Source organism: Pelmatolapia mariae, linkage group LG7, assembly GCF_036321145.2.
Source record: "Pelmatolapia mariae isolate MD_Pm_ZW linkage group LG7, Pm_UMD_F_2, whole genome shotgun sequence".
Classification (NCBI taxonomy): domain Eukaryota; kingdom Metazoa; phylum Chordata; class Actinopteri; order Cichliformes; family Cichlidae; genus Pelmatolapia; species Pelmatolapia mariae.
Window position 1 is genome coordinate 46,832,494 of NC_086233.1, and position 26,090 is coordinate 46,858,583.

The 26,090-nt window shown below is 40.5% G+C and overlaps 1 protein-coding gene across 1 annotated transcript; it reads left to right on the forward strand.

The window, feature by feature from the left end:
- Positions 1-1,683: 1,683 nt before the first annotated feature.
- Positions 1,684-26,052, forward strand: tubgcp6 (tubulin gamma complex component 6). Its single transcript, XM_063479314.1, has 25 exons — positions 1,684-1,920; positions 2,389-3,194; positions 3,358-3,521; positions 4,117-4,330; positions 5,682-5,840; positions 6,184-6,305; positions 6,464-6,527; positions 6,629-6,738; positions 6,885-6,976; positions 9,000-9,139; positions 11,106-11,255; positions 12,881-12,962; positions 13,524-13,612; positions 13,771-13,886; positions 15,000-15,138; positions 15,215-15,262; positions 15,408-17,220; positions 17,657-17,818; positions 19,999-20,167; positions 20,882-21,023; positions 22,782-22,976; positions 23,602-23,734; positions 24,451-24,664; positions 25,172-25,365; positions 25,579-26,052. The coding sequence occupies exons 2-25, from the start codon at positions 2,409-2,411 to the stop codon at positions 25,668-25,670; spliced, it is 5,589 nt and encodes a 1,862-aa protein (XP_063335384.1). The 5' UTR covers positions 1,684-1,920; positions 2,389-2,408; the 3' UTR covers positions 25,671-26,052.
- The last annotated feature ends 38 nt before the right edge of the window (positions 26,053-26,090 follow it).

A 26,090-nucleotide genomic window follows, 5' to 3' on the forward strand; every position in this document is an offset into this window, starting at 1 on the left:
CACGCAGCTTACATCATTTTGGGATTCAACATTATTTGCCGCGCACAGCGCTTGTGATAAGATTTCTAAATAACCATGCCCTTCACTGTCTAGAAATCAATGATACTGCACACTAAGAATAATTATTTTTCAGTCAGCCTCTGTGCCGGGTTTCAAGAAATTGGGTTAAAATCTGCATGATTCCTGGCTTCTGTTCTCCCGACTAGGATGCTTCTTCACACAATGCAGCCAGCCTCTCCTTCTGCAGGTTAAGTCTCACCTCCACGTTTGAAACCTCCTAACGAGATTTGGCTTTGATTCTCTCTGCCTTAGGGACGGAGGAGGAGGAGGAGGAGAACTTGGAGCAAATAAAAACAATGATGGTGTGGTGTCATTCTAAACAGTTGTTCTGATGAATAATTTAAAACCACGCAGGCAGTTTCTGACTCCAGGGTTCTCTAGGCTCATATCCTGTGAGCAAATTAAAATATCTCGTTGAGTTAGCTTGGATTTTCACATGTGGGATTTTATTAAGCTTAGTATGAGTTTAAATTGGTTGTAGTCTACTTAACTATTGAGTCTAACGAGTAGTGAGGGGCGGCAGTATCTCAAGAAAACGGATTTACTGATGTTTCAAAATCACACACATAAAAAAGACCCTTAAAATGTTTTTAATTGTGTGATATGGAAAAACGTACTACATCTGTGCACCACAAATACAACTTATTATAGGCAATAAAAAAAAATGCCATCAATATCACTACATGCTTTTTTAAATGTAATTATAACGACTTAATTAGGTGTACATACAGAGCGCCTCCCACTTCATTTGTCAGATGTGTGCGAGAAAAATATAATTCAAGGAAAATGACACTCACGAGTACAGGTAATTCTTCTGATTACTGCTCATGCTGGCCATTAAAGAGGTACTCTTTCCTCAAACATGAGGGACAAAGCCCACTTAAATCTAAAACAACTTTAGCTGCAGGTGATCCTTGGACTGTACTGCAAAACAAGAACTATCGGCAGATTTCTCCGACAGGGATTAATCCTAGTCTTAGACTTAAAGATAAATTCAGTAAAGACCTCCGTTGGGGACGGGGGTGGTTAGTACTAGGCATGATCCATTTCTGGGAAACTGAGCCTATCGGTTTTGACCCAGGTCATTAACTGCATTCACACTAGGAATGCATAATTGTTGGAAGCTGCATGAGTGCCTGTCAACTTTTTCAGGAATCTGATCAGCGAAAAGACCATCAGGTCTGTAATTAGAATGTATTCACCCATAAGTAGTGGAGACTACTTAGGTGTTTTGCTGATAAATCATTGAAATGGTCTATTTATTAAACGATTTTACTCCCAAACAAGCAGAACTGCAGTACTGGCTGCAGTAGCTTTGAAAGTGTTTTCTCTGGATATCTCTTTTTTTTTTGTCATTTTAAGAGTTCTGTTCATTAATAATTATCGTCAATTACTTAAAAGTGTCCTGTCATAGTAGACAAAAATACATTTTTCGTGTAACACCTGAATGCAGCAAAGCGCGGTTACAAATGACACTTTTCTCATCCCCTGACGGACTAACAAAACGGACCAATCAGCCTGCCCTCTGCAGTATCATTAGCCAGTCATTTGCAGAGGAGAACTTGATTGTCCAATCAGAGACAGGGGGAGGCAGATCTACTGTTTGTTGTTTCCTTGCGGCGGACGATGGAAGATGAATGAGGCGCCTAGCTTGCGTTTGGCTCATAAGTGCAGCAACACTGCATATTAATTTGTAGCTGAAGTAAAAAAACTAATCAAAATAAATATATAATTGGTCCGACTGTTATTGCGCTTAAACGTAGCTGGAAGGCTAATCGATGCAGAGGTACATTGGTCACAACAAACGGTAGCATGCACGGGAGGAGTCGCTGGAGGTGGATGCAAGGTTCAAATTTTCAGGTGAATTAATAAATATAATACTACACCAAGAAGATAGAAAACTACAAGAAGGAAAGATAGTTTTAGCTCGGAATAGCACAGGGCTTGCTAAAGAAACAAAAACATACCGTTTGATATCTCAAACGTTAGCTAATAAGGCTAACAGTGATGCTAGTTAGCTGACACACAGTATACATATAAAAACAGCCAGAGTAAGCGCACTATGTATATGATACATACGCACACACACACACACACACTGTTATGTACAATGTGTGTGTGTATATAACACACTGTTATATACAGTGTATGTGTACGTATGTATACTGTGGTTTATAAAGGAAGTAGTCAACAGTAATATGTCTATCACACCAGTGTTGGTTGGACTGAGTTATTGTCTGATGTCTATGTGTTGTTAGGAAAACGTCTGTTATAGTTACAGTTGTTCTAAAAGCAATCACCTAAAACTTGTTTGTTTTACTCATACAGGCTGAGGGAAGAGAGCTACCATGAACCCAAGCCTTAACAACTGCATGATGCCCAGCTGTACCAGCAGCAGCATCACTGAACTGCTGAGTGCCCTGTGTGACTGCAGCCTTTCTGGGGTGTCATGGAAGCGCAGAGCACTGGGAGGAGTCTCAAGAGAAAGTTTCCACAGGGCTCTTAAAAAACGCGCCTACGGTGCCCTCCTGTCTAAGCTGTTTCAAGATGGCACCAAAGGACCTGCACCAGGACTGAGTGCCACAGCTAATACACCACCGAGAAATAAAGTCTTGATGATATGTTTTGATTTACGCGTGGCTGGCTGTCGAGAGGAAGCAGAAAGGCTGGAAGAGCAGCTCGGGAGGCTGCCAGAGGGAGAATACTCTGGTTTGAAGGAAGTGGATGCAGTCCTTGACCTTCTTGTGAACCTTGCTGGGTCGGCACCTCCTCCCCCTACCTCGTTCAGCAGGGACTATATGAGAAGAGAGAGGCCTGTGCTGCGGATGCCTCAACCATGGAGCTACCAAAGTGAGGACTTGCAGAGGCTGGAGGCCCGGGCATGGGGTCTGGTGTGTGGGGAGGAATGGGGGACTTTGGAGAGTCTGTATGGAACTCAGAGGCTGATGGATGCTCCACCTGGCACAGGACTGCTAGCTTTGAGAACAAAACTAGAAGCAGAAGAAAGATTTGAAAAGGAGACCAGGCTGACGCTGTTTGGAGCACTGCAGCACACTCGCACCTCAGACATGGACATAAGACTAGATCTGCCTCCAATCCCCAGTAATATTGATGTAACAGGGTTGGCGATACGAGTAAGACACCATATTATATCCTTAAGTAATACATTTAGTTTAGCTTAGGCTGTTTTATCACGTCCACTTCAGCAGCTCAGCGTATTCATATTTGCACAGTGTTTGATTTAAATAATTTATATCTGCATTGCTTTATGCACTCTCTCTTTGTTGTTCTCTGCAGGTGCCTCCTTGTTTAGATCAGTGTGAAGATGAGGGCTTCCAGTCAGCCTCCAACCTGACCCCAGACTCTCAGTCAGAGCCTAGCCCCATTCCAGACTTTGATATCTGGGAGGCTTTACGCACATTTGAACCTGGAAGACGCCGCTGCTGGGAGTCTGTTGGCTGGTAAGTGATGTGTCAATTTGATTATGCTCTAAGCATGCCAAACTTCTTTTCGTATTTAAAAAAAGCAGCTGTAACCCACTAACAGTTGTAAATCTAGTTCCTCACTATAATATGAGAGCAACTACCGATTCTTTTCATAGTTTTATTGTTCTGCCTTTTTTGAAATAATTGATGAGTCTATAAAATGCCAGAAAAAGCTGAAAAAAATATAAATAATGATAGATTGAATCATAGAAGCTTGCTTACTTTTTTGTAAGACCGAAGATGCCAAGCTAATGAAAATGTAAAAAAAAAAAAAAAAAGCATTTTTGAAAAAATAAACCAGTCTGTGTTTGGGTTGTAAGGTCTAGCATAAATAAACATTTAAATGTTAAATGACAACAAAATCTGTGACATGTAAATGAACAGAAATCCACTTTAGCTGGTATCCTGAATTAAACCAAAGCCTTTAGTTTAGAAAATGACATAATGACACATACACTATTAACTACAGAGTCATCAAGGTATTGGAGAGGCCCACTTGCTTAGTTTTTTTTGGTTTTGTATTTTTCTTCCCTCTGGAAAACTGAACTGAATGCCTTGTTTGTCCCACTAGCCCACCTGGAAAAAGGGAGTCTTTCTATCTAACAGAGGGAGGCAGGGAGGCCTTTGACCAGCTCTATAGGCTTTGGGAGGGTGAAATGAGGGTGGTGAGCACGAGCACACCGTCTCCTGTCCTCCCCTTACCCCTGGACTCCCAGAAGCAACTGGTGTCTGATCTCCTTAACGTCCTGATTGGAGTGGCTTCTGCTACTTTTCCTCTCAACCAGGTGCAGCTCGTTATCTTTTATTAGTCTCTAAAATGCACTTTATTTGTTTGTTTTTGGGGTTTTTTGTTTTTTAGTAGTCTGTCAGGCAGAAGTGATAAAAGTAACTAAAAGCGCCGTGACAGCCTACAAATAGAAAAACAGATTAAAAGGAGAAGCTGGAATGTGATATAATGGGAAATTCGTGCATATAAACAAGCTGTACTGACTCATAAAATGTAACAGTGTGAAGTGTATGCTTAAGTCAGCTGCCTGATTAAATGATCATGAAATAAAATAAAATATTCCTAATTCTGAACACAAAAACCCAGGGGAGCTCTGCTGGTAGTTTATTGTTTCCCATTAAATTCTTATTTTTTGTCGGAAGATTATACTTATTTTTACAACATAAAGTGCATCCTACTTATCTTGTTTACTTCTCAATTCCTTATCTTGACTCTCCGGCATATTTTTATCATTAACATCAGTGTTTCCCCTTGGCTGACTGCTGCTGGTGGGGCCCCAGGGGGTACGGGGCAGACATAGCTTTTCCCACTTCCTTCTTTGTTATAACGACAAATCTCAGTCAATCGCCCCTGTTGTTTTACGCAGATTAACATTTGCTGGGAAGCTTTTTGTGCAGTTGCAGTAATGTGGCGAGTTGTCTTCAACTCGAGTAATGCAATCTTTACTTTGCTTCACTGCCCTGCTCTGTGCTTATAGTGAGTGGTTTTACACACAGTGAAGCCGGAGCAGAGGAGAGAAACAAGGATGGCTGTAAATGACGGCAGAATGCATTAGGGGCATATGGCAGTGCAAGGAAATTAAATGTATTCTCATAAAATTGGCAAACCAAATAAATAATCATCACCCTTGCCCACTTTTGGTTTTTTGAAACTATATAAAGAATATATTGTATATATGTGTATGTGTATATTGTTATCTAAGTGAGTCCTGCCTCCTTCATTGGGTTGCCTTGAGGTAAAATTTTGTTTCTATAGTTACATAGGTGTTTTCTTTACTGCAAGTGCAATCAAGGCTGTGGATTGGAAAATGTGGTTTGTCCCCCCCCCCCCAGATGTGTGCTGTCTTGAAGTACTGTAAATATCTCTCTATAAAAAAAATCAATGTGAAAGAAAAAAATAACAAAAATAACACACAGCAGATTATGTGATGCAGTCTAAAATAATACCAGCAGAAGCCGTGCCTTCAGAAATCACCATGGACGTGACTCTCCTACAGCCTTGGCAAAATTCAATATCGAATGCACTAAAGACAGTCTTTGCTGCCGGGCTGTTTTATTGGATTTTATTAGACTGTACAGTTATTTATTGTGTTTTGTCCACCATCTGTAAATATGCGTTTTCCTTCTTAGAGTGTTCAGTTTGACGTCAGGCCCGGTGTGTGTGTGTCAGGAGCCTCTCCAGAGAGCGTGTCTCGTCTCTTGGGGGAATTGGCCCAGTACGGCACCTATTATTTGAGGCTCAGCCGCTTTTCTCTGCAGAGTGCTGACAAGAAGGGCTTAGTCTTCCAGGTATGTTTGCATAAGCATCGTTAATACCACTAACGCTGCAAATTATTTCCTCTAAGTTCTCTGCTTGCATTGTACTGTTGTTACTAGTGTTGTGTTCAGAAATTGGAAATAATCTTCCTGAATGGGCACTTTGAGACAGAAACACATGAGCATCTTATTTGCGTACGCAGCAAAATAAATAAATACGTCTAAAAATATTATATAATATATAAAAATAGGGAAAGAAAAAATTAAAGTGCCCTAAATGAAGCAGTCCATAGCAGGCAACAAAATCCAATACTACAAAGGCACAGAAAGAAGTCCACATGCATTTTAATCTGTGAACATATATTCCATCTCTTAGGCTTTTACCGGTGGCTTGAGGAAGTATCTGCATTACTACAGGGCTTGCGTTCTTAGTACGCCACCCACTCTTAGCCTGCTGACCATTGGCTTTCTCTTCCGCAAAGTGGGTCGCCAACTCAGGTGAGGTCAAATGCTTTTTACACGCTGGTTTTCTGGTGTAAACTTTGTCATTTTGAACCTCCACCTCACTTAGTTGACAGTACAGCCATATCCTTTCAGAGAGGACCTTGATGTAAATATCAGCAAATCAAAAATGCTTTGCTTTCTTTTAATCTAAGATACCTGTCAGAACTGTGCTGTGTGGATGGGCCTTTGGGTGCAGACCAGGCCACCTTCCCTGTGGTGAGTGCTCTTTTATCTGCAAACTGCAATATGTCTTCTATCACAGTTGTGTTTAGCCTATCAGATGAGTTGTCAGCTTAGTGCCGTGTGGCTCTCCTCAGGGTGTTAAACTGCTGTCCTACCTGTACAATGAAGCACAGAATAACTGCAGCAACGAGAACTACCCTGTTCTTCTTTCATTGCTGAAGAGCAGCTGTGAACCTTACACACGGTCAGTTTCTATGCGCCCCATGCAGACAGCCATCCTGAAAACAGCAAAATATACCCTATATTATTTTAGTGATATAGCTAAATGGTTGATAAATCTGTCTAAGAGTGACACCACTATTTTGTTTTGTTTTTCCGTGCCTCACTTAGGTTTGTGTCTGACTGGGTGTACAGTGGGGTGTTTCGTGATGTTTATGGAGAGTTCATGATCCAGGTCAATGAGGAATACCTTAGCTACAGAGGTGAGGAGACACAGTACTTGCACACACGTCGCCGTATAAAAACCTTGGCTTCGGTCTGCAGGCTCTGAAAATGAAAAACCTGCCAGATACATAGTTGAGCAGAAAAAAATAGATTTTATTACAGCGTTTGTTGCCTAGTAGGATTTGTCCTTGTGTCTATAAAAGCTGTCATGACGTTATTGCACGATAATCAGTGGGAAACTGAATCAGATACCCCAGCTGGAAGAACCAGAGATATCTTCACTCAGTAAGCCATACAAATAAGTAGTGGTCCTTTATTCTTTTTAGCTGGTACAACTATTCTGGTTCTGGTTTAATTGCCATGGACACACATGGACCTGCTGAATTTATTTTTTGCTTCCAGAAAAACTAATGACTTTATTAATGACTTGATCCCTTGAGGAGACCAGAAGAGACCAAAGAGGCTTTGAGGCCAAATTAGACTCGTTTGTACTCTGCAGGATCTGAGGGACTTTGTGTGTCTCTGTATGTTGCTTTGCTCACACTGCTTTTCATTGTCATGTCTTATTTCTCATCTGTGGTCATCTTATCTGTATTGTGTAATGGCTTTAATTTCATTAATATCAAAACTTGAAAAGTAAAAAACGTTACAATAGCTGTTTACTGTATACAAACGTTGTTGTAGCTTATCTGTCATTTGATTGTTGTTGCTATTATCAGAAGATGAACAGCTATATATTATTTTTTTATTGTTCACAGTCCTGGGTGTAGTCCTTAAAGGATCAGAAAAAAACAGTTTTAAAAAAAAGAAAAAGGCCAGTGTTCAAATCTCACCAAATTATTTGAGAATAATTGAATATTAGTCAAGTCAAGTGGCTTTATTGTCATTCCAACCATGTGCAGTGGTACAGTAAACAGTGAAACGAGACAACGTTCCTCCAAACCATGGTGCTACATATGATGTATAACAGACCATCAACACAGGACTACATAAAGTGCAATGTGCAAAAATTGCAAAAAAACCCATAACAAAGACAGTGCAACACCAGACAGAGCGCAACGATACAGACACAAGACGGTGAGGACGCAAATGTGCAATAGATGTGCAAAAGACTGAGTATTGTGCAAAAAGTAAGTTGGTGCATGAAGGTGTGCGTGAGTGTATGAGATTGTGCAGATAAGTGCTTGGTAGTGACGTGTATGAAGATATGTGTGTCAGTCCAGTCACTGAGTGATTGATTAGTCAGTTGAACAGATGATTAACCACTAAGTATTTTTGTAATTGGCTGATAATTTAATTATTCGGGTAAGAAAAAAATGTTCGCTGTTTGATGGTATCAACTTTTGGATTTTGCTGCTTTTTGGTTCTCTGGTTTTTAAATTGTTAGCCAGGCAGAATTGTACGTGAAAGCATCCCATTTTAGTTTATTCGTTTTTTGTACACATTTTTGTATACATTTCTTTTTATTTCCATTTTGACAGTTACTCCATATATATACACTGCTACATGAATCAAGACTGTCCAAATATTGTACGTCATGCAACACCCCATTCAAGGTCAGACCACCACCTCAGCTTTGTCTGGCTAACAGGTCCATTTGCTCATCGGCTACACCTCATCAACTCCTGCAGCGAACCTCTGCACTTCACACTCTTGCTTTTTTGGAGGACACACAAATGTCATTGTTCTCCTCGAACTCCATCGGCCAAGGAAGCAATCAGCAGCTAAGCTTTCTTGGCAAGCCGCGGGCTTTCTGTAAAGAGCTCTGGAAGCCCCGTGCATTCATGTTCTCTTATACTTTTTGCTGAGGATCACTGAGCTAAGAGCTAACAATTTCCAAGAGTTAATTCAAGCAGCCAGAGTTTTGCCATGCCCCGTAAGTCATACTAATAAGGAAAAGTTTCAGCCCCAGCATGGGCTGGGTATTACTCCACCACCATTGCTTTTAAGATGTTTCAGTGCCGAGTACGATGTGCTGTTATAAGAGGCATAATGGACCAAGAAAACTACTTACTCTAAATTGTAGGACAACACGTAATAGACATCTTTGAATTCCTGCAGACAAACACTTCTGGGTCCAAGGCTACACTCTGATCTCAAAGGATGTGGAGGATTGTGTGCCAGTCTTCTTGAGACACATTGCCAATGATGTGTATGTGTGTGGAAAGACTATCAACCTCCTCAAAATCTGCTGCCCACAGGTTTGTTTTGCACATTCACAGATCCACATTTATGTAGATGCAACAGCTGAATTCTGCATAAAATTACCACCAAATATAACGTAGATAGCCTTCTTAATTTACCCAGTATAGAATTTTTGAGTCTTGTAAATACAGAAAACATGTTAAGAAATAGTTAAAAGTACCTAGCCATTTTTTCCTCTGTTATTGCTGTTGATATCAATTGAATTGGCTGTATGTGCTTGTATATAAATGCCACAGTTTTTCCTCCTGTCACAGTACAAATTCTATTCACTTGAAGCTCTATACTGGCCAGAAATAGTGGAAAAAATAATAATTACTGCAACAGATGGGAACCTGGTCTCTTTGAAACTTTATTAATATGCTGTCATCAGAATTGTGATACATTTCCTGTTATTGTCAGGCAGATTTTTCATCTTCCATAGTCAAGTTTGACTCCTGCTTTGGAAATAATAATATTGCTATTGCTGTCCTAGGTATCATGAAATATTACTTTTTAAATCACTCAGCTGGTTGTCAAAATTATTCTCCAATGGTTTTCATTAGTCGTATGTTCCCTGACAGAGTGTTCTTTGGTGGACAAACTATGCACCGTCAACATGGTTGAAGAGTGGTTGTTCTTTCTCTTCTTTACATTTATCAACCATCATAAATACACATCCTGATAAATTGAAAAATAGCCAGTATCAGCTGATAAGATTAGCCTGCCAGTAAATTGGTCCGCCTCTTGTCAACCAGGAGTTGAAGCTTCAAATTCATTCACTTTAGTATCATAACAAGAGAATGTAGAAAGTTTTCACATTTGACCAAAAATAACTTAAACTGTAAGTAAATGAATCACTTATTTAGCAAACCAGGGGAAAAATCAGTAAAGTGGTGAAGTTTTCATGAAAATGTATTTTGCATAACTTCCCTACCTGCTGATTCCCCAGCATGATGTTTTTTACAATCTGACCTCCATGACCTAAGCTGTAGGACCTTTGTTTCTAGTTGGCATTCTGTAACTTTTCCTCTCTCTGTTCTTTCCCCTGATGCTTGAGTCTTTCTTGCCTGCAGGGTAGTTATCAATACCTAGGAAGAATTTATGGATTAAAAACACAAGAGTGAAGTGATGGGCATTAATGTGCTTACTAGCTGATATGGCACATGAATCCATGTCTTTAATTAAAGAAATACTTTGTTACCGTTATCTTCTGAATGAAATACGTAATGCAATGTACAGCATAAAACTGATATATATGCAAAACAAGCACACAAAGAAATTCAGGAAACCTATAGGAAACCATACATATTTGAACAAAAGTACAAAAACTGATTCATGGTAAAACATAATTACATGAAACAATCAAACACCCAAAAGAGGCACGGTGTGATTTAGATAAAAAAAACAAAAAAAACAACTCTCCATATTTTGTGAAGTGTCTTATGTCACAGGCAATGTAATTATTCATTTCTGAAGTCTGGGGCCAGGGGATCTTTTGATATCCATTTTAGTTTTTCAATTTTGGCAGTAATTAATACAGTTTCTGAAGGTTTGACTCTGATTTAATCCCATGCAGTCATAAGATCATAAACGGGAACAAGGCCAGTTGCAGTGTCTGCATTATGCTTTCTTCTTTAAACACAGTATAACAGATTTGTATGATGGAATAATGAACACTTTGATTTTTTTTTTTTATTAAAAGCAGCACCACCATAACCAGGTCATTGCATAGCTTCTATTTCAAATTCATTCCCATACCGGTCTTCAACATCATCCTAAATTCATTGCTAGTTTGTTTTTGTGCTGGTAGCTGTAAAAATGAGTTACATTTTCAGACAGCTGGTAACACATATTTTAATATGAAAGAAACTCTGGGGTTATAAAATATGTCAAAATCCACCAAATGAGTCATCCGAATTGATCCGTGAAAATTTTTTTTCCTCTTTTTATGATACTAAGACTCTGTCAACTGTGTGTCCACAGCACTACATCTGCTGGTCGGAGCTGCCAGTACCCCGCATCGCTGTCACCTTCTCTCTCCAGGAGGTGGAGGAGATTGAGAGAGACTGTGCAGTGTATCGTGGACGCATGGAGAGAATTGCAAAGCACAGTGCTATCAGCAGGGAGGAACAAGTAATGACACACATGGATATTCTTGTGCATCTTAGATGTCTGTGATGTATTTTTCTTCTTTTTTTTCTGAGTCTGAGATTTTCTCATTGCTCAAAATCATCAGTTACATTTATGAGAGCTTTTCAGCTATATAGCCTAGAGTCGAGGCAGTGAAAAAAGAACTTTAACAAGACAAATCATTACCATAGACTATATGTAGTCCATATTTATATGGACATAGCCACCAAGATGCCATCCATTGGTTTGTGGACTAGCATTTAAAGCCTAAGTTTGGCATTTTGGCAGTTGTCACGTTAGGTTTTTGAAACGAGATACAACAACAGGGGGTTGTATTTGACTAAAAACGGAGGATACTGCAGACTTACACAATAGTTACACTGGACTACATGGGGCTGTCTATTCCCAAATGAACAGTATATGCAGGTTTAGGGTTCTTTCGCATTAATCTGTGAACCCAGTTTAGTTTTGTATTTTTGTTTCATTAATTCATTTCAGTCTTTATTTAACTTTTGTTTCAATTCAGTTTGGTTTCCATTTCTGGACAAGAAGAACAACAACAAAGAACCTTTATTCGTCACATACGCTATCATACAGAGTACAGCATGTATGAAATGTTCCAAGCAGACAGGCTGCAGACGTGGCTGCGCCATTTCAGGGCTTGGCTTTAGCATGGGGGGACTTGCCAGGACCCTTACTGGATACCACTGCCAGGCGGGAGTTGAACTTGCGACTCTTGGTCCAAAGGTGTGCAGTCTTACACTACCAGCTGGAGTAAATTTAATAGATATTTCAATACAAACACAACACTTTGGGAAGTCAGTTGACTCAGTCTTAATACATCCTCCTTAGGCAGATTACACTAATAAACTAAAATGTTTTTTTTAATTTAGTTTTACTAAACTTTTAGAATAAATGCAGAATTTAAAAAAATCAAATGGAAACTGTGATTACTGTCAAATAGCAGTTGATGGTTTCAGGATTGCAGTTAAGCAAATACAGTCCAAAGTTTTTGCTGACTGTTAGCCTGCATGCCAAGAGAGCCAGGATTGGTTAGTAGTAATCAGAGAATCAGATCTTTTTTTCTGTCTGTTTTTATTTTTTTTAAGATTTAAATCTTAAAATAAAATGCCAAGAAAGCCAGGATTGTTTAGTACTAATCAGACTGAAAAACAGAAACCAGGACGCTTCCACTGCTTAAAATCTTGTTCTCTGATTCAGCAAATTCATATCCAGACAATGATGTTTTTACAGAAATTCCTTCTATGCTTTTTAGATCCAGAGGGTGTGTCCATCTTTTATATACAGTGTTTGATTACAGGTCTTGTCCTGTAAGTCAAAGAGAAAGGAGAACTTTTTTTTCGCTTTCTTCTTCTTTTTTTTACATTACACAATCCATCAAAGTGGCACTGCTCTTCAAGTACAGAGGATTTCAGCAGCAAGTCATTAAAATGATGTGGATGAAGTCTCGAGCTTGTACTTGATTTAGTGTAACAACCTGGCTTGTATGGCGGATCTTGTGTGAGCCTCTGGCTGAGGAGGGGGAGGAGGGGGAGGAGAGGTGAGAGACAGGGCAGGGACATAGATCTTTGTTAATGATGATATTTTTTTTTTCTGTCTATTGTTAGGCCCTGAGGGCAGAGCAGGCACGCCAGGAGCTGATCAATCAGGTCAGAGAGTCAGCAGCCAAAACCCTGGAGAGCATCCGCGGTCAGTGTAACATTTATACACACAGACACACACACACATACACTGTAAGTAGAATTTTATATACTGCATGACGTACATGCATAACCCACATCCCGCTGGGTATACCTTTAACAAATGGCTCAACTCTAAGTATAAGCCTGATTCGCTTGTTGATTGCTAAATGCGAGAGCTTCCTTCAGCTCCATTCCCACCCCTCGGGAGAGCAGAGGAGATGCATGGGGCAATTGCAGTGAGGAAGGCTTTGAATACTTTCCAGTACCATGGGTTGTGAAATCTAATCATCACTTGCACAGTTTAGCTCTAACTCTTCACATCATTTATTACTTCAGAGGATGTGTGGCACTGTTGGGGGGCAGTGGTGGCTGGGTGGGGGGGGTGGGGAGTGTTCAGCCTGATGCGCTTTGCGTGTCTTGGCACGGGCATATTTGAGTTTGTTTATATGGGGCAGATGGTGATGTTGTCTTGTTTAAGTGTGTGCGAGAGGCAGACAAGAATGTTATGTACTTTTCTGTGTGTGTGGAGGGGTAAACAGCTCACTGTTATCTCCCCCGCCTCCTGTAGGGCGCCAGGTGTCACAACGTCTGGCTGAGGAGGCCAAGAAGAGGGAGCGTTTTGAGGAACTGAAACAGCACCTGGAGCAGGAGCAAGAGGTAGTAAGACATGAAAGAGAGAGAGAGAGGGTTAAAAAAAGTGTGTGAATAAGAGTGCCTAGATTAAACTGTGTATTGTCAGGTATTGCATGTGATCCTCAGATAGTAAGAAAAGACCATGTGATAAACAGTAATGATGTATGTGCGTGTGGTGCCAGTGGAGAAGTGCAGCCAAGAAGAAGCAGGAGGAGGATGACTTCAGCTTTGCCAGAGAGCTGAGGGACAGAGAAAAGAGACTTCAAGCTTTGGAGGAGCAGCTGGAGCAGAGAGCTAGGTCTGACTGCCTTTACAGCTGTTAAGATTTTATTTGAAAAGACTATATTAACCTACTCCATGCAAACATGATGGGACATCAGTTCTGTGTCCCGTGTTTTAATGTGCCAAATTTCCATAACCGATTCAGCACCATGAGCAAATAATGTGAACACTAAGCTTTTATTTACTACAATGACATGGCCGAGATCAGAGGGTACCAAAGCTTAAAAAAAACCCCACCTGTCATCTAGAGCTTTTCCTCCAAACAGTTCACGTCCTTACTTCTCCTCCCTTGGTGCAACCTTTGCATTATTCAAAATATAAATACCTTCTATCTGTCTATAGATAGATACATAAATGGATACTTTCTTGATCCCACAAGGGAAATTATTGTGTTTCAGCTGCAGGATAAAGAATAAAAAAGTAGTGCAGTCTACAATAAATAAACAACACAGTTAAAGGTGCCACAGGTGCACAGTGATAGCTTTATATTGTATGATTTAATAACTGCTAAATATACAACTGTGATTAGAAAACAAATAAAATAAAATTAGTTTATGTTAAAGAAGAATAAAAACAAAGATCCAAGGTAGTAGTGCAAATTGTATTAATAAATAATATGTACACTGTAAATCTGAGAAACAGCTGCAGTTCTTGCTGTGCTAGGCAAAAAACTAAATTCTTTTCATATGTGGATAAATAAGGCTTTTGTCAAGGAAAGCACAGGTTTCATGTTTTTGCAGGTCTTACTGATTAATTGCCTGTAGTTTGTTGAGGAAATTAGTTCTAATTAAAGCCAACACGTATTATAAGCACACAGGTTACCAGTACTCTCAGAGTCCCTCTAAACCACAAGCTCAGGTGGGGTGAACATTTTGGATATTTCTGGATAATTTTCTTTCAAATTTCAGTACAAATTATTTGCCAGTCAAATAAGACACACTACTTTAATATGACATTAATACATCACAGTCATGCACAAATATGAATAAAACTTGAGCACAAATATAAAAAAAATCACTTAATGGTCAGTTCGGGAATGGCAGGGCCATTTATACAAGACTTCAGTAAGCGACTGAGGATAAGACCTTCAGCTACTTTAACATTTTTTTTTCCATTTATTTAATTCTAGGAAGGAGCTGATCGCTCAGTACAGCCGTCTATCGGAGGAAGCAGCTCGCAGAGAAAGACGAGCCATGTGGAGAGTGCAGCGAATGAGACTTGATGAAGCTCGTGCTCACTTTTTCAGGGATGACAGGCAGAAAACTCAGGTTTGTTACAAATGAATGGAAAACAAAGACATATAACAAAAACTTTGTAACCGAACCTTTTGTGATTTGTTTCCAGGCCATACTGGAAAAATATCCCTTGGGTCAGGAGAGACCTCCTTTGGAAGTAATGTCACCTGTTCCCTCAGCACAACAGATTCCTCCACAACAAACAACAAGCTAGTTTTTGAACATCCAATCTTTTTTCACTTCATGGTCACTTGATGTGTGTTCCAGAAACATAATATTGAATTGTTAACATATCTTGACAGGAATTTCCCACCCAGGAAATGTCAGAGCAGAAGACAACAAAGGCTCAAGAATCTGAAGCTGTATCACCACCACACGATCTGCCTTCGCCAAAGATTGCACAGGTTACAGCGGACCCTGCCCTCATCTCTGAGGAAACTGACATCGGTGACTTTCTTCCCAAGTCTCCGAAGTCTGAGAGTCAGCAGGTAGATATGGCTCTACAGGAGATTGGCTCTGACCTACCCAAAGCCTGTCCTACAGCTCCACTAGTAGACTATGACTTTAGTGCCCCCTTTAGTCCACTTGAGGGTATCACTGGCCAAGCCTCAGTCCAGCCCAGGCCCCGCTGGGGACCTGTAGTGCTGCCTGACATGATCCAAAACCACCCCTTTCACATCTCCTCTGAAGAGAAAATTCCTCAAGTCAAGGAAATTGTAACCAAAGCTAGCCCGCTAGCCGGAGCCTCTCAGTCCAGCTCTCTAGGCCCGCACACCCCAGAGGAGTCTGAAAAGAGCAGTGTGTGCACACAACCTTCACAAGCCTCAGCACAGCAGGTGGATGGGAGTGGCTCAAATACAGGCAATGAACACAAGGAATCTACAGCTATACCCCAACAGGATGCAGAAACAGGGATTTTCGAAAGTAAACCAGAAGACAGACAATCCAAAGATGACGTGGTTAACAAGGCTCTTTCCACTACAACAGTGCAAGGTGACCAAGGTGATCACAAAGTCCTGACAAGTCTTTCTGATGATGGTGGGGTGGAGCCACAGGAGACAGGCACTAAAGAGCAAAGCTCAGACACACACAATAAAGATGGAAGAAATATTCCTTTGCCAGTCTTTCACAGGCCTCTCTCCAGTCCTCATTCAGATGTCAGTCAAACTTCACCCACCATCCATGGACATTCCTCTGATGCTCACATAAAGATTGGACAGTATGTATCAGAGGTAACTGCTGCACTTCCCTCGCAGAACATCCACGGCCATGCATCAGATTCACACATCAAAATTGGAGGTCATGTTTCAGAAGTCGATGCTCCTATACCTTCTCCTAGCATCCATGGTCACGCTTCCGATGCTCACGTCAAAATTGGGGAAAACGTTTCAGAGTTTGTCGCTCCTCTTCCTACTCCAAATGTCCATGGCCACGTCTCAGATGCCCACATAAAAGTTGGGGAACTCATTCCAGATGTAGTTGCCCCTCTACCTTCACCCAGTGTTCACGGGCACAGTTCAGATGCTCATATTAAAGTTGGAGAAAATGTATCGGAGATTGTTGTACCACTCCCTGCTCCCAGCATCCACGGTCATTCCTCTGACGCAAATATAAAGGTTGGTGAGTTTGTGTCCAACATTCCCGAAGCAAAACCTCGTTGGAGTAAGCACGGGCACGCTTCAGACAGCACCCTTCTGCCAGGTTGTCTGGTATCTGGAGCAGAACCATCCTTGTCGCCTTTGCCTGGAAGCTCTTACGGACACTCATCAGACTCAGCGTTAGGTGTTGGGTGTGTAGTTTCAGGAGATGAGCCCAAGCGGTCTCCTCTGCCCGGCAGTGCCCACGGCCATTCTTCAGACTCAAATTTAGGTGTTGGATGTGTTGTTTCTCAAAGTGAACCGCTTCCATCACCGCTGCCAGGCAGCAGCTATGGACACTCGTCTGATTCGACACTGGGGATAGGCTGTGTGGTGTTGGGGACTGAGCCACAACCTGCCCCATTGCCAGGCAGTACTTATGGACACTCATCAGATTCTTCACTTGGTGTTGGATGTGTGGTGAAGGACAAAGAAACTGGAAATCAGCAGAAAGTAAAGGGCAATGAATACAACAAAGGTACGAAACAAAGCCTTTGTTATACACATACACATTCTGTTGTGACATTCATGTAATTAACCACATGTTACACTCAGTAATTTTTAAGATGTTACGAACTCTGAGGATATAAAATTGAACCCAAGCTCTTTAGTGTTAATTTGCAAAATTATTATTCCTTGTATCCACATTGTTGTCTCAGGGCTTGTAATGGGGTATTAAGTAGTATATCTGAAGTGTATTACCCCTGTTAACCCTGTTTTCACATTAGCATTTTCATGTGAAGCTTAGAGTAATCAGTTTTATTGTAACAGCAAAATTTGTGTCACCTGACTCTTTGCGTTAAGGTGTGAAAAGCTGGAAGTGTAAAGTGTTTTTTCATGTAGTGTAAATTGAGATGTCACTGCAAATTATGTTCTTTCTTTGTAAAAAGTAATTAGTCTACATTTGTCCTTAGGTTTTGTGTCAGGATGCCCCAGTGAGCAGCTGGCTGAGGGCATGGGGTCCTGGACAACCTGCTTAGGGTTGTCCCCTGGAGAAAAGTCCGAGCAGGAATACCTCTTGGCTTTGGCTGCCCAATACCAGGTGGAACAGTATGAGGACTGCTATAGCCTAATGGGTTAGTTGAAAATATCAAGGGCTCAAAATGAACGGCTCCTTTGGGACTTGTTTATTGAGGGCAAAGTGAAGTGCGACTTGTATAGGGGTGGGGGTGGAGGGGTGGGGTGGAACAGTATTTCTGGCCACATCTCGTGGCATCTCCTTTGTGTGTTGTGGATAAGAGGCAACATAATGTAGGTGCATATGGTGTAATTGATCAGTTTGTACTTGGCATTCAACATCCAGCACAGCAGCAAAACGGAAACAGTTTGTTCCTATTTAAATGGCTCATTGATGTTTTTGTGCCCAAGAGAATATTTTCAATTTATGGCTTGTAGGATTTTGTTTTATAAAACCCTTTCAGTTTAAATGCATTTTCAGTGCATTCAAATAATAAGCTTATCTATCTGTGTATCTAATCTGTCTGCCTATCTGTCTATACTTAGCGAGTAGCTGAAAAAGTTTAATTCCAAAATTTTACATGAACGGCACTCACAGAAGTACTGTAGATATCAACAATTTATAATAATGAATGTACTTTTGTCTTTTCATTTTATAAGAGCTTTTTTTTCTTTTACTCTCCATTTTCAATACTATTTATATTAATTTGTGCCATTAATGAACCACAAATAATTCCTTTAAAACTGCTATGTTTTTCTTTTTGCTGAAAATGAGATGAAACTCAGCACACGGAGCACTTTAAGGCTAATCTGTTCTTGTAGAAATTAAAATAGCTGCAGCCTACGCCAAGTAGGCCTTGGGCACATCTTTTTAAAACATCATTTCAAATTGCAAAGAAGTAAAAATGTGTAACAGCTTAGGCTTGTGGGACATACTTGATGTAAATTAAAACAATTATTTTTACATGTTCAGGACTGTTGCAAATCCAGAGGCTGTTGAATATTTGCTCCATCAGCAAGCAAAGGTTTGCATAAAAAGCAGTAATATTTCATAAAGGTCTGCTTTATGCTCGGGTGGGATGCCTCGTGGCTCGGTGGAGTAATATCCTGTCTTGTTCACTCTGTATTCAACATTCAGTCATGCTGCTATTATTCATCCCTGTTTCTAGAGTTACTGTGAAATCAGTCATGGAAATCTACTCAGACAAATACGTGTTCCACACCACTGAGCAAAGTCAGGAGCAATAATTTAGGAAGTTTTATGAAAGATATGAGGCTACGAAAAAAAACAAAATGACAGGATCAACTTGCAGTAAATGCTATAGCTATTCAAGAAAATCAAAGTGATGGTAATTGTATATATTCTGAATAATTTTTAATTAGACCCAATTTCTTTTTCCTTCATTTTAATCCTATATGTACAAATAAATGGTTACTCCCAAAAGTTTCAAATAATGTCAGCATATGTGCAAATAATCCCAGTAAGCCTAAAAGCTAAACTTCAGACAACTTTTAACACTCAGTTACTGACATTTTTCTACTCCTGGACCTTTGTGATGTCACAGAGGGATGGAGCTGGTGGTTGTGACCGTGGAAGCCCCACCCACCTGCTTTTCCAACTTTGTAATGGCCAATCGGACAGAAGAAAATAGGCTCTTTGAAAGGGCAGCCTTAAGGTTTCTCTCAGAAGATGACAGAGGCACAGTATAAGATACCAACTCCAATATTATTAATATGGAGCTGGAAATGAACATTACAGAGCACCTTGAACTCTTTACCCCTATAAAGAAGATTTGATGTCCTCCCCAGGATCCTTAATGATGGGTTTTGACACCTCGGTATATATCAATAAAAATGTGGTTTGACGACCACTAGAATAGTTTCCGGATTTTACCGAGGGTAGCTGCAAAGACAGAGATCATCTTCACTAACTTCTGATGCAAACCCACTGATTTTGGTCCATAAGCAGGCCTGAAATATGTGAGAAACCGCTCAGTTCAGAAAAGAGGTTTAAAGGTTACTGCTAGGAGGCTTTCAATAGGTAAAGAGTTAAGATAGTAGCTCAGTGGCTGTAACAAACAAGTATATTCCAAATTCATTTATAGGCTTTGGTTCTCAATAAGTTGATTAATCATTTGGTTCATAACAGCTTAAATGTTTAAAAAATACATTTTGCTTGAGTCCATTTTCACCTACTTAAATGTCTTGTTTTGTTTTTTTTTACACTTTGAGGCACTGTTGTTTGCAGTTGTCGGAGTGATATTTCCTCAGCGACATGCCTGTCATCTCTCTCTCACAGCTTCTTCCCCTACGTGTCAGCTGCTGAAGCAGGTAACTCGGGGCCCCTGGGGCCTTCCTGTGGACCCCACACTCCACAGAGCCACAGACACCACAGCTGTCCAACTCAGCGAGATGGTTTCCCTGCCAGTCCTTATAAAACACTCTGTGACTGCACCGCTCATCACACAGTGAGTGTCTGAAAAAAAGAGTTTGTGTTAGAAAATGGTAATAACAACCTTAACAAGTGAGTACCGAGTGTCTGTGTTTAAAGCCAAATACAATGTTTAGAGAAATGCAAGTGTGAGTTTTCATAGATTCTATTCAGGCCACTTAAGCTGTAGTCGAGTATATATTCGGAGCTGCAGGAATAATTTAAATTCTTATTACCTTTCATCCATTTTAAGATTCCATCAGAACTCCAGACAAGCTTGTCAGTCTTCACCTGCAGTGTTCCTGCACCCCATGCAGTCAAGCCTTTGTGTGTAAAAGAAATGGCTTTCTCATCCCTCACTGCACACAGAAAGGGTGCCGAATATTTAGTGTTGGAATTCATAGCTCGTAATTTTTATTAAGACATTTTTATTCCATGCATAGACAATGCAGTGGAGTTTGACAGAAATCTATTTTCGACTCTTCCTTGCTAACTTCTCAGTGAAAGAGAACCTTCTCAAAATCAGAATGTTTTATAAATGTGAATTGCTGAGAGACGATTTAAAGTAATGCCACATAGAAAGCCATCCACGGGGTGGAAAATAAAACGCTGGTATATTCTCCGAGCTTCGGTAGGGTTGATGCCTGTCCTATCTACAACCTGTATAGAATTTGCAAGTCAGCACCTTCTTTACTTCACAAACTTTTCTCTCCTTAACTTGGCCATTCTTTCCCTCACCTTCCATTCCCAGTGTATCTTTAGTGAACAAGGCTGTGGTGGACTACTTTTTTGTGGAGCTCGGTGTGGAAAGACACTTTGAGGCGCTGCGCCACTTCCTGCTGATGGAGGATGGCGAATTTGCGCAGTCCCTCAGCGATCTGCTGTTTGAGAAGGTGACGCTCTTTTGTGCTTCATATGTTTTTGTTGTCTTTATTTGAAATGGGCTGGTTGTCTCTTTCTCTCTGGTGTTGAATTCTAGCAGGACAGGAAAGAGAATCTCAGAGCAAGGTCAAATGCCCGGTCTCCATTTGGGAATTTTTATTTTTATTTTAAATCTAAAGCCTTTTGCTTTATTTATGCTACATGTATTAAATGTTGTCTGCTTGTAAAAAGCAGGCACGAGTAACCTTGAAAATTCCCCGGTCATTTATAACTCTAAACAGCCACAGTTTTAGAATGTATACGCCACAGTTAGATAGCAGTCGTTTCTTGCATCATTACCCAGAGGGTCAGTTTCTAAGGGTTCGTATGTCCTCCTGCAAATGTGATTTAGTACCCTAGAGCCTGTGTGTGCACTGTGGTTCTGTCACATATAATCTCACAACATCGCTCATGTAAATTGCAATAGCCCAACTTCCAAAAGCTGCATCAGATCAATATTTTGATATTAGTAATAGACTCGGTGACTACGTGTATATAAGGGGGTTGGAGGGAGCTTTTTCTATTTTAAAAATGTCTAAAATACCACTGTTTGCTAACTGCACGCTAACATAGCAAGTGGATAGTACATTTACTGGAGTATTTAGCAGTTAAAGAGCCAGATTTCTTTTTAGGAGTCGGTGTTTGTTTGTTTTTTGGGGGTTTTTTTCAGGGACTGTAACACAAAAACATAGATCTCATCCAAAAACATAATACCTCATACTAGATTTACCCACTTGTTAATTTTCATCTGCAGTCTCTGGACAGGTGGACACAATAACAAATAAACTTTAAACGCTAAATAAAAGCACAACAAAATAATATTATATTCATGAAATCTTAAAAACTGTCCAGCACCACGCCACCAACAAAACACATACACATTATAAAATCTTCATGTGCACTTTACATTTAAAGCCAGACTATCCTATCAGCATTTAAGTGGCTGAAAAAGCTGAAAAAGGTTTGAAAAAGATGAGTGCTCGGTGATTCGTTTGGACAGTTTTCTGGTTTCTGAGAATCCATTTTTTTGGATGACGAGAAGAGATATTAAAAACCTACATTTTTCAAATTGGTCGGGAGCTTGTTATGATCTTTAATGGACTTAAATGAAAAAGACGATTCTGCACAAAAGTGGAGCATCTATTAGGATTTACCTTGAACACTAATGCTGAGGTTCTGCTCATCTGCTGTGAGCAAAGTTGTACAAATCTTTATAAAGGTGGCCGTGCAGTACTGCAAACCATTTTCAAACATCCGAATACAAAATTAGGTTTGCAAAAAATTGAATATTTCATAAATCTCAAGAATATCACAGCGGTGATGCTGTTGTGCTTTTCCATTTAGAGCTTTTAGGGCTTGTTCATAAAGAGAAGCAGGTTTAACTTTTAACCTTGTAAGCAATTTATATCAAATTCCATCCCTGTTTGCTTGTTTTGAAGCACACGAAGCATCAGTGTGATATTTCTAGACTCTTTACTTCAACCTCTTCCTGCCAGGAATTAACAAGCAGAGCCTTTGCTAACACCTTCTTGCCTTTCTGGCGAAATGATCAGGTACACCTGTTTCTTGACGCTCACGAGACAGAAGGTTTTGTTTATCCAGCTTAAATGCAGATTTCACTGATTATCACTCCTTTTTACCCAAAATGAGTCAATCAGCTCTTTCTAAAAATGAACATGCGCCCCAACAACACATTACTTTTTTTTTTCTTCTTTCCATCTCCCACCCAGCTGGCCAGTGGCCAAACCCCAGGCGAGCTCCTAACTCCCTTAGTCCTGAATTCCATCCTCAGCAAGGCCCTGCAGTACAGCTTACACGGGGACACGCCTTTGGCTGGAAACTTCACCTTCGCACTTCGCTTCCTCCCCGAGACCTTCCACCCACATGCCCCGGACTCTCTTAACTGCTTGGAGCTGCGCTACAAGGTGAGGCTGAGTGTTTTAATGGGGTGAATGAGCGAGTACCCTTGCATGGGTGTGCTTGTCTCAGCCTGAGTGGCAGCTTGACTGTGACAGCCTGTCATGTTTTGACAAACTGCTTTGGGTGTGGAAAATGAGCTTATCACGCACTTAAATGGTTCAAGCTCATATATCGATTGGAGTCGCGTCTTTTGGGTGACATGCACAATGACTAATGCTGGACATATTGTCCTGAGTGTTCGTTCCCTCCTTTGGCTCTCAGACTCTTCCTGTTTTTGGTGGATCTCAGTCTTAACTGTCCTGGCCCACTTCCCCTCCTCGTCCTTATCGCTTGCTTTTCGTATTTTGCTTCTCGCTTTGTTTCCCCACATTTCTCCACCCAATTTCTCGTCTACCTCTAACTCCTCTCTCTCACCAGTCTTAACTTCACAATCCTCTCACCTCCTCTGTCAACGTCTCTGCACTCACACCTTTTTCCTCTCCTCCCCCACATCATCCATCACTCTCTCTTTACCTGTTTTTCTCAGCTCCTTTTTCCTTCACTTTCCTTCACACTCAAAGCTCCACACGCCGTTCTTCCTTACAGCGATTACATTTTTTTCTTCTTCTTTTTTCTCGCAACATCTCCCAGGTCGACTGGCCATTGAATATCATCATCACAGACAGCTGCACGAACAAGTACAACCGCCTGTTTTCGTTCCTGCTGCAGCTCAAACACATGGTGTGGAGCCTCCGTGATGTCTGGTTTCACCTCAAGAGAACAGGTGAGAGGACGGAGCTGCTGATTCAGAACCCAGCTTGAACTCCAGGTTACCTCTGAGAAGCAAGAGTTAAGAATCTCCCCTGTTGTGCTGCAGTGGTTTATAAAATATACATGGAAGGGAATGTTGAGATTAATTTATCTTTTATTTATACAAAGCAAACCTTAGACCTGTGGGATTTTCGTAAAACCGTGTGTGTCACTGGGTTAGGTAATATTGATCAGTTAAAGTCAGTGTGGACTACATAAATGGAGGTCCTGATAGGATAAAAAAACCCCTAAATGAATTAATATTAATAATACAGAAATAATATTATGACTCAGGCAGATCCTTTAGTAGTTTTCATCTGTAAACTGGATGAATGTCCCACATGCAGGAAAATACAATCCACCAAAGTCTATCTGTTTCATAAATGTAGTTTCAGCTATCAGTTATTTTCTGTAATGATTTATATATATTGACTTTTTGTCAAAAAGTCAAAACAAAACAAAACAAAACAAAAAAAGATGACTGCCACAAGTTTCCAGAGCCCAAAGTCAGCTGTAATAGCCTTTTGTTACACCAAGAGAATACAGAGAGCCTGGAGGCTTTGATTATTACATTGATTTGATACCAGCCACAAATCCTTGCGTGTCAGAGTCTGTAACCAGCAGATGTTTATGTTCTCAGACCTTGCAGCACTGAGCATGACTTGTTCTCATGGCCTTTGTGTCCCTTAGCGCTGGTGAAAGGCGCAGGTCGCTCGGTGCAGTTCCGTCAGCTGCAGCTGTACAGACACGAGATGCAGCATTTTGTCAAGGTGATACAGGGATACATCGCTAATCAAATCCTGCAAGTGTCCTGGAGTGAGTTCACAGCCAAATTGGCCACTGCCAACGACCTAGATGCCATCCACCGTACACATGCAGACTACCTCAACAGAGCCATCTTCAGGTGAGTGCTGGAACTGCAAATGGGGAAATGCCGCTTAAGTAATTATTGCCGTTTGATTTTTCTGTTGACTATGCATAGATTAGGTACTAGTTTTTGGGCGGATTTATTTATTTATTTTAAGAGGTCGAGAAATAACTTAAAACAAGATCAAAAATTCTGAATGAAATACATTTTTCAACAACAAAAATCAGCATTTTGAGTGATCACAGCTGCAGTTCAGCAGATTAACAACATTTCTTGAGGCTCTGTACGGGCAAAGCATGTCAAAGTAGCATTTAGCTCTAAGAATTTCATCTAAAATTAATTAAACCTCCACGTAACAAGTTAATTAAAATTCCAGCTGAATCTGAGGCTAACTCTTGAACTCCATGAATGATTTAATCTCATTAGGAGAGGTTGTCAGTATCACACTCGTATTTGTCGAATTTCAGCCCGTCTGAAAGTCATTCCAAAGTTTCTTGTCATGTCTCTTAAACTTTGCACTCGTCGCCTCTCTTGACTCTCCAGGGGTTTGCTGACAGAGAAAGCAGCTCCGGTCATGAACATCATCCACAGCATCTTCAGCCTGATCCTCAAGTTTCGGGCACAGCTAATTGCACAGCCCTGGGACAACCAGCAGGGGGAGGCAGTGCACCCAAGCTTCATTGCCATGCAGCAGTCGTACAACACCTTCAAGTACTACTCTCACTTTCTTTTCAAAGGTAAGGCCAGGGAATGTTGTTTTGTCTGTCTGAACGAAAGTTCAGCTTGTTTATCTTCCTTCTAAGCTCAAAGAGGTTTGTCAGGGGTTCACGTGAGGCATCAATAAATAAGTTAGTCTGTGCAGTCTTAGTATTTTTGACTTTGCCGAAAAACTGGTTTCATTGAGTGTAAAGCATTAAAAAAATGTCTCTTTTCTTCCTTTCTTCTCTCAGTGGTGACCAAGCTGGTGAACAGAGGCTATCAACCACATTTAGAAGATTTCCTGCTTCGCATCAACTTCAACAACTACTACAAAGACTCATGATCTTAAAGGAATCCTTTCTTCTAAAAAGTGGGTTTAATTTTTTCCCCACCTTCATTTCATGACCAAAATACCTTTAAATTCTGCCTGCAGTAAATTATAGGACGTAGCTGTGACACTCAAAACTATTTAGGCATTTGTCCTGAATCAGTGTGCAGAATTTAATGTGTGCCTGAATAATTAAAAACAGCTTCTGAATAAATCTATGTGCTGTGTGTGTGTGTGTGAAAGAGAGAGAGAGTGTGAGCAAGACTGAGATGACACTATTGTAATACATCACATGCTGAGGTGTGCACACAGCTGTGTATATTTTTAGAAACTATAAGTGTCAGTTAAATGTACATGCTACAGCAGATGCTTTTCTAAATAAAATCTCTATTCTCTGGATGTGTGTGTGTCTGTGTTGTACTTTTTAAAGTTCTT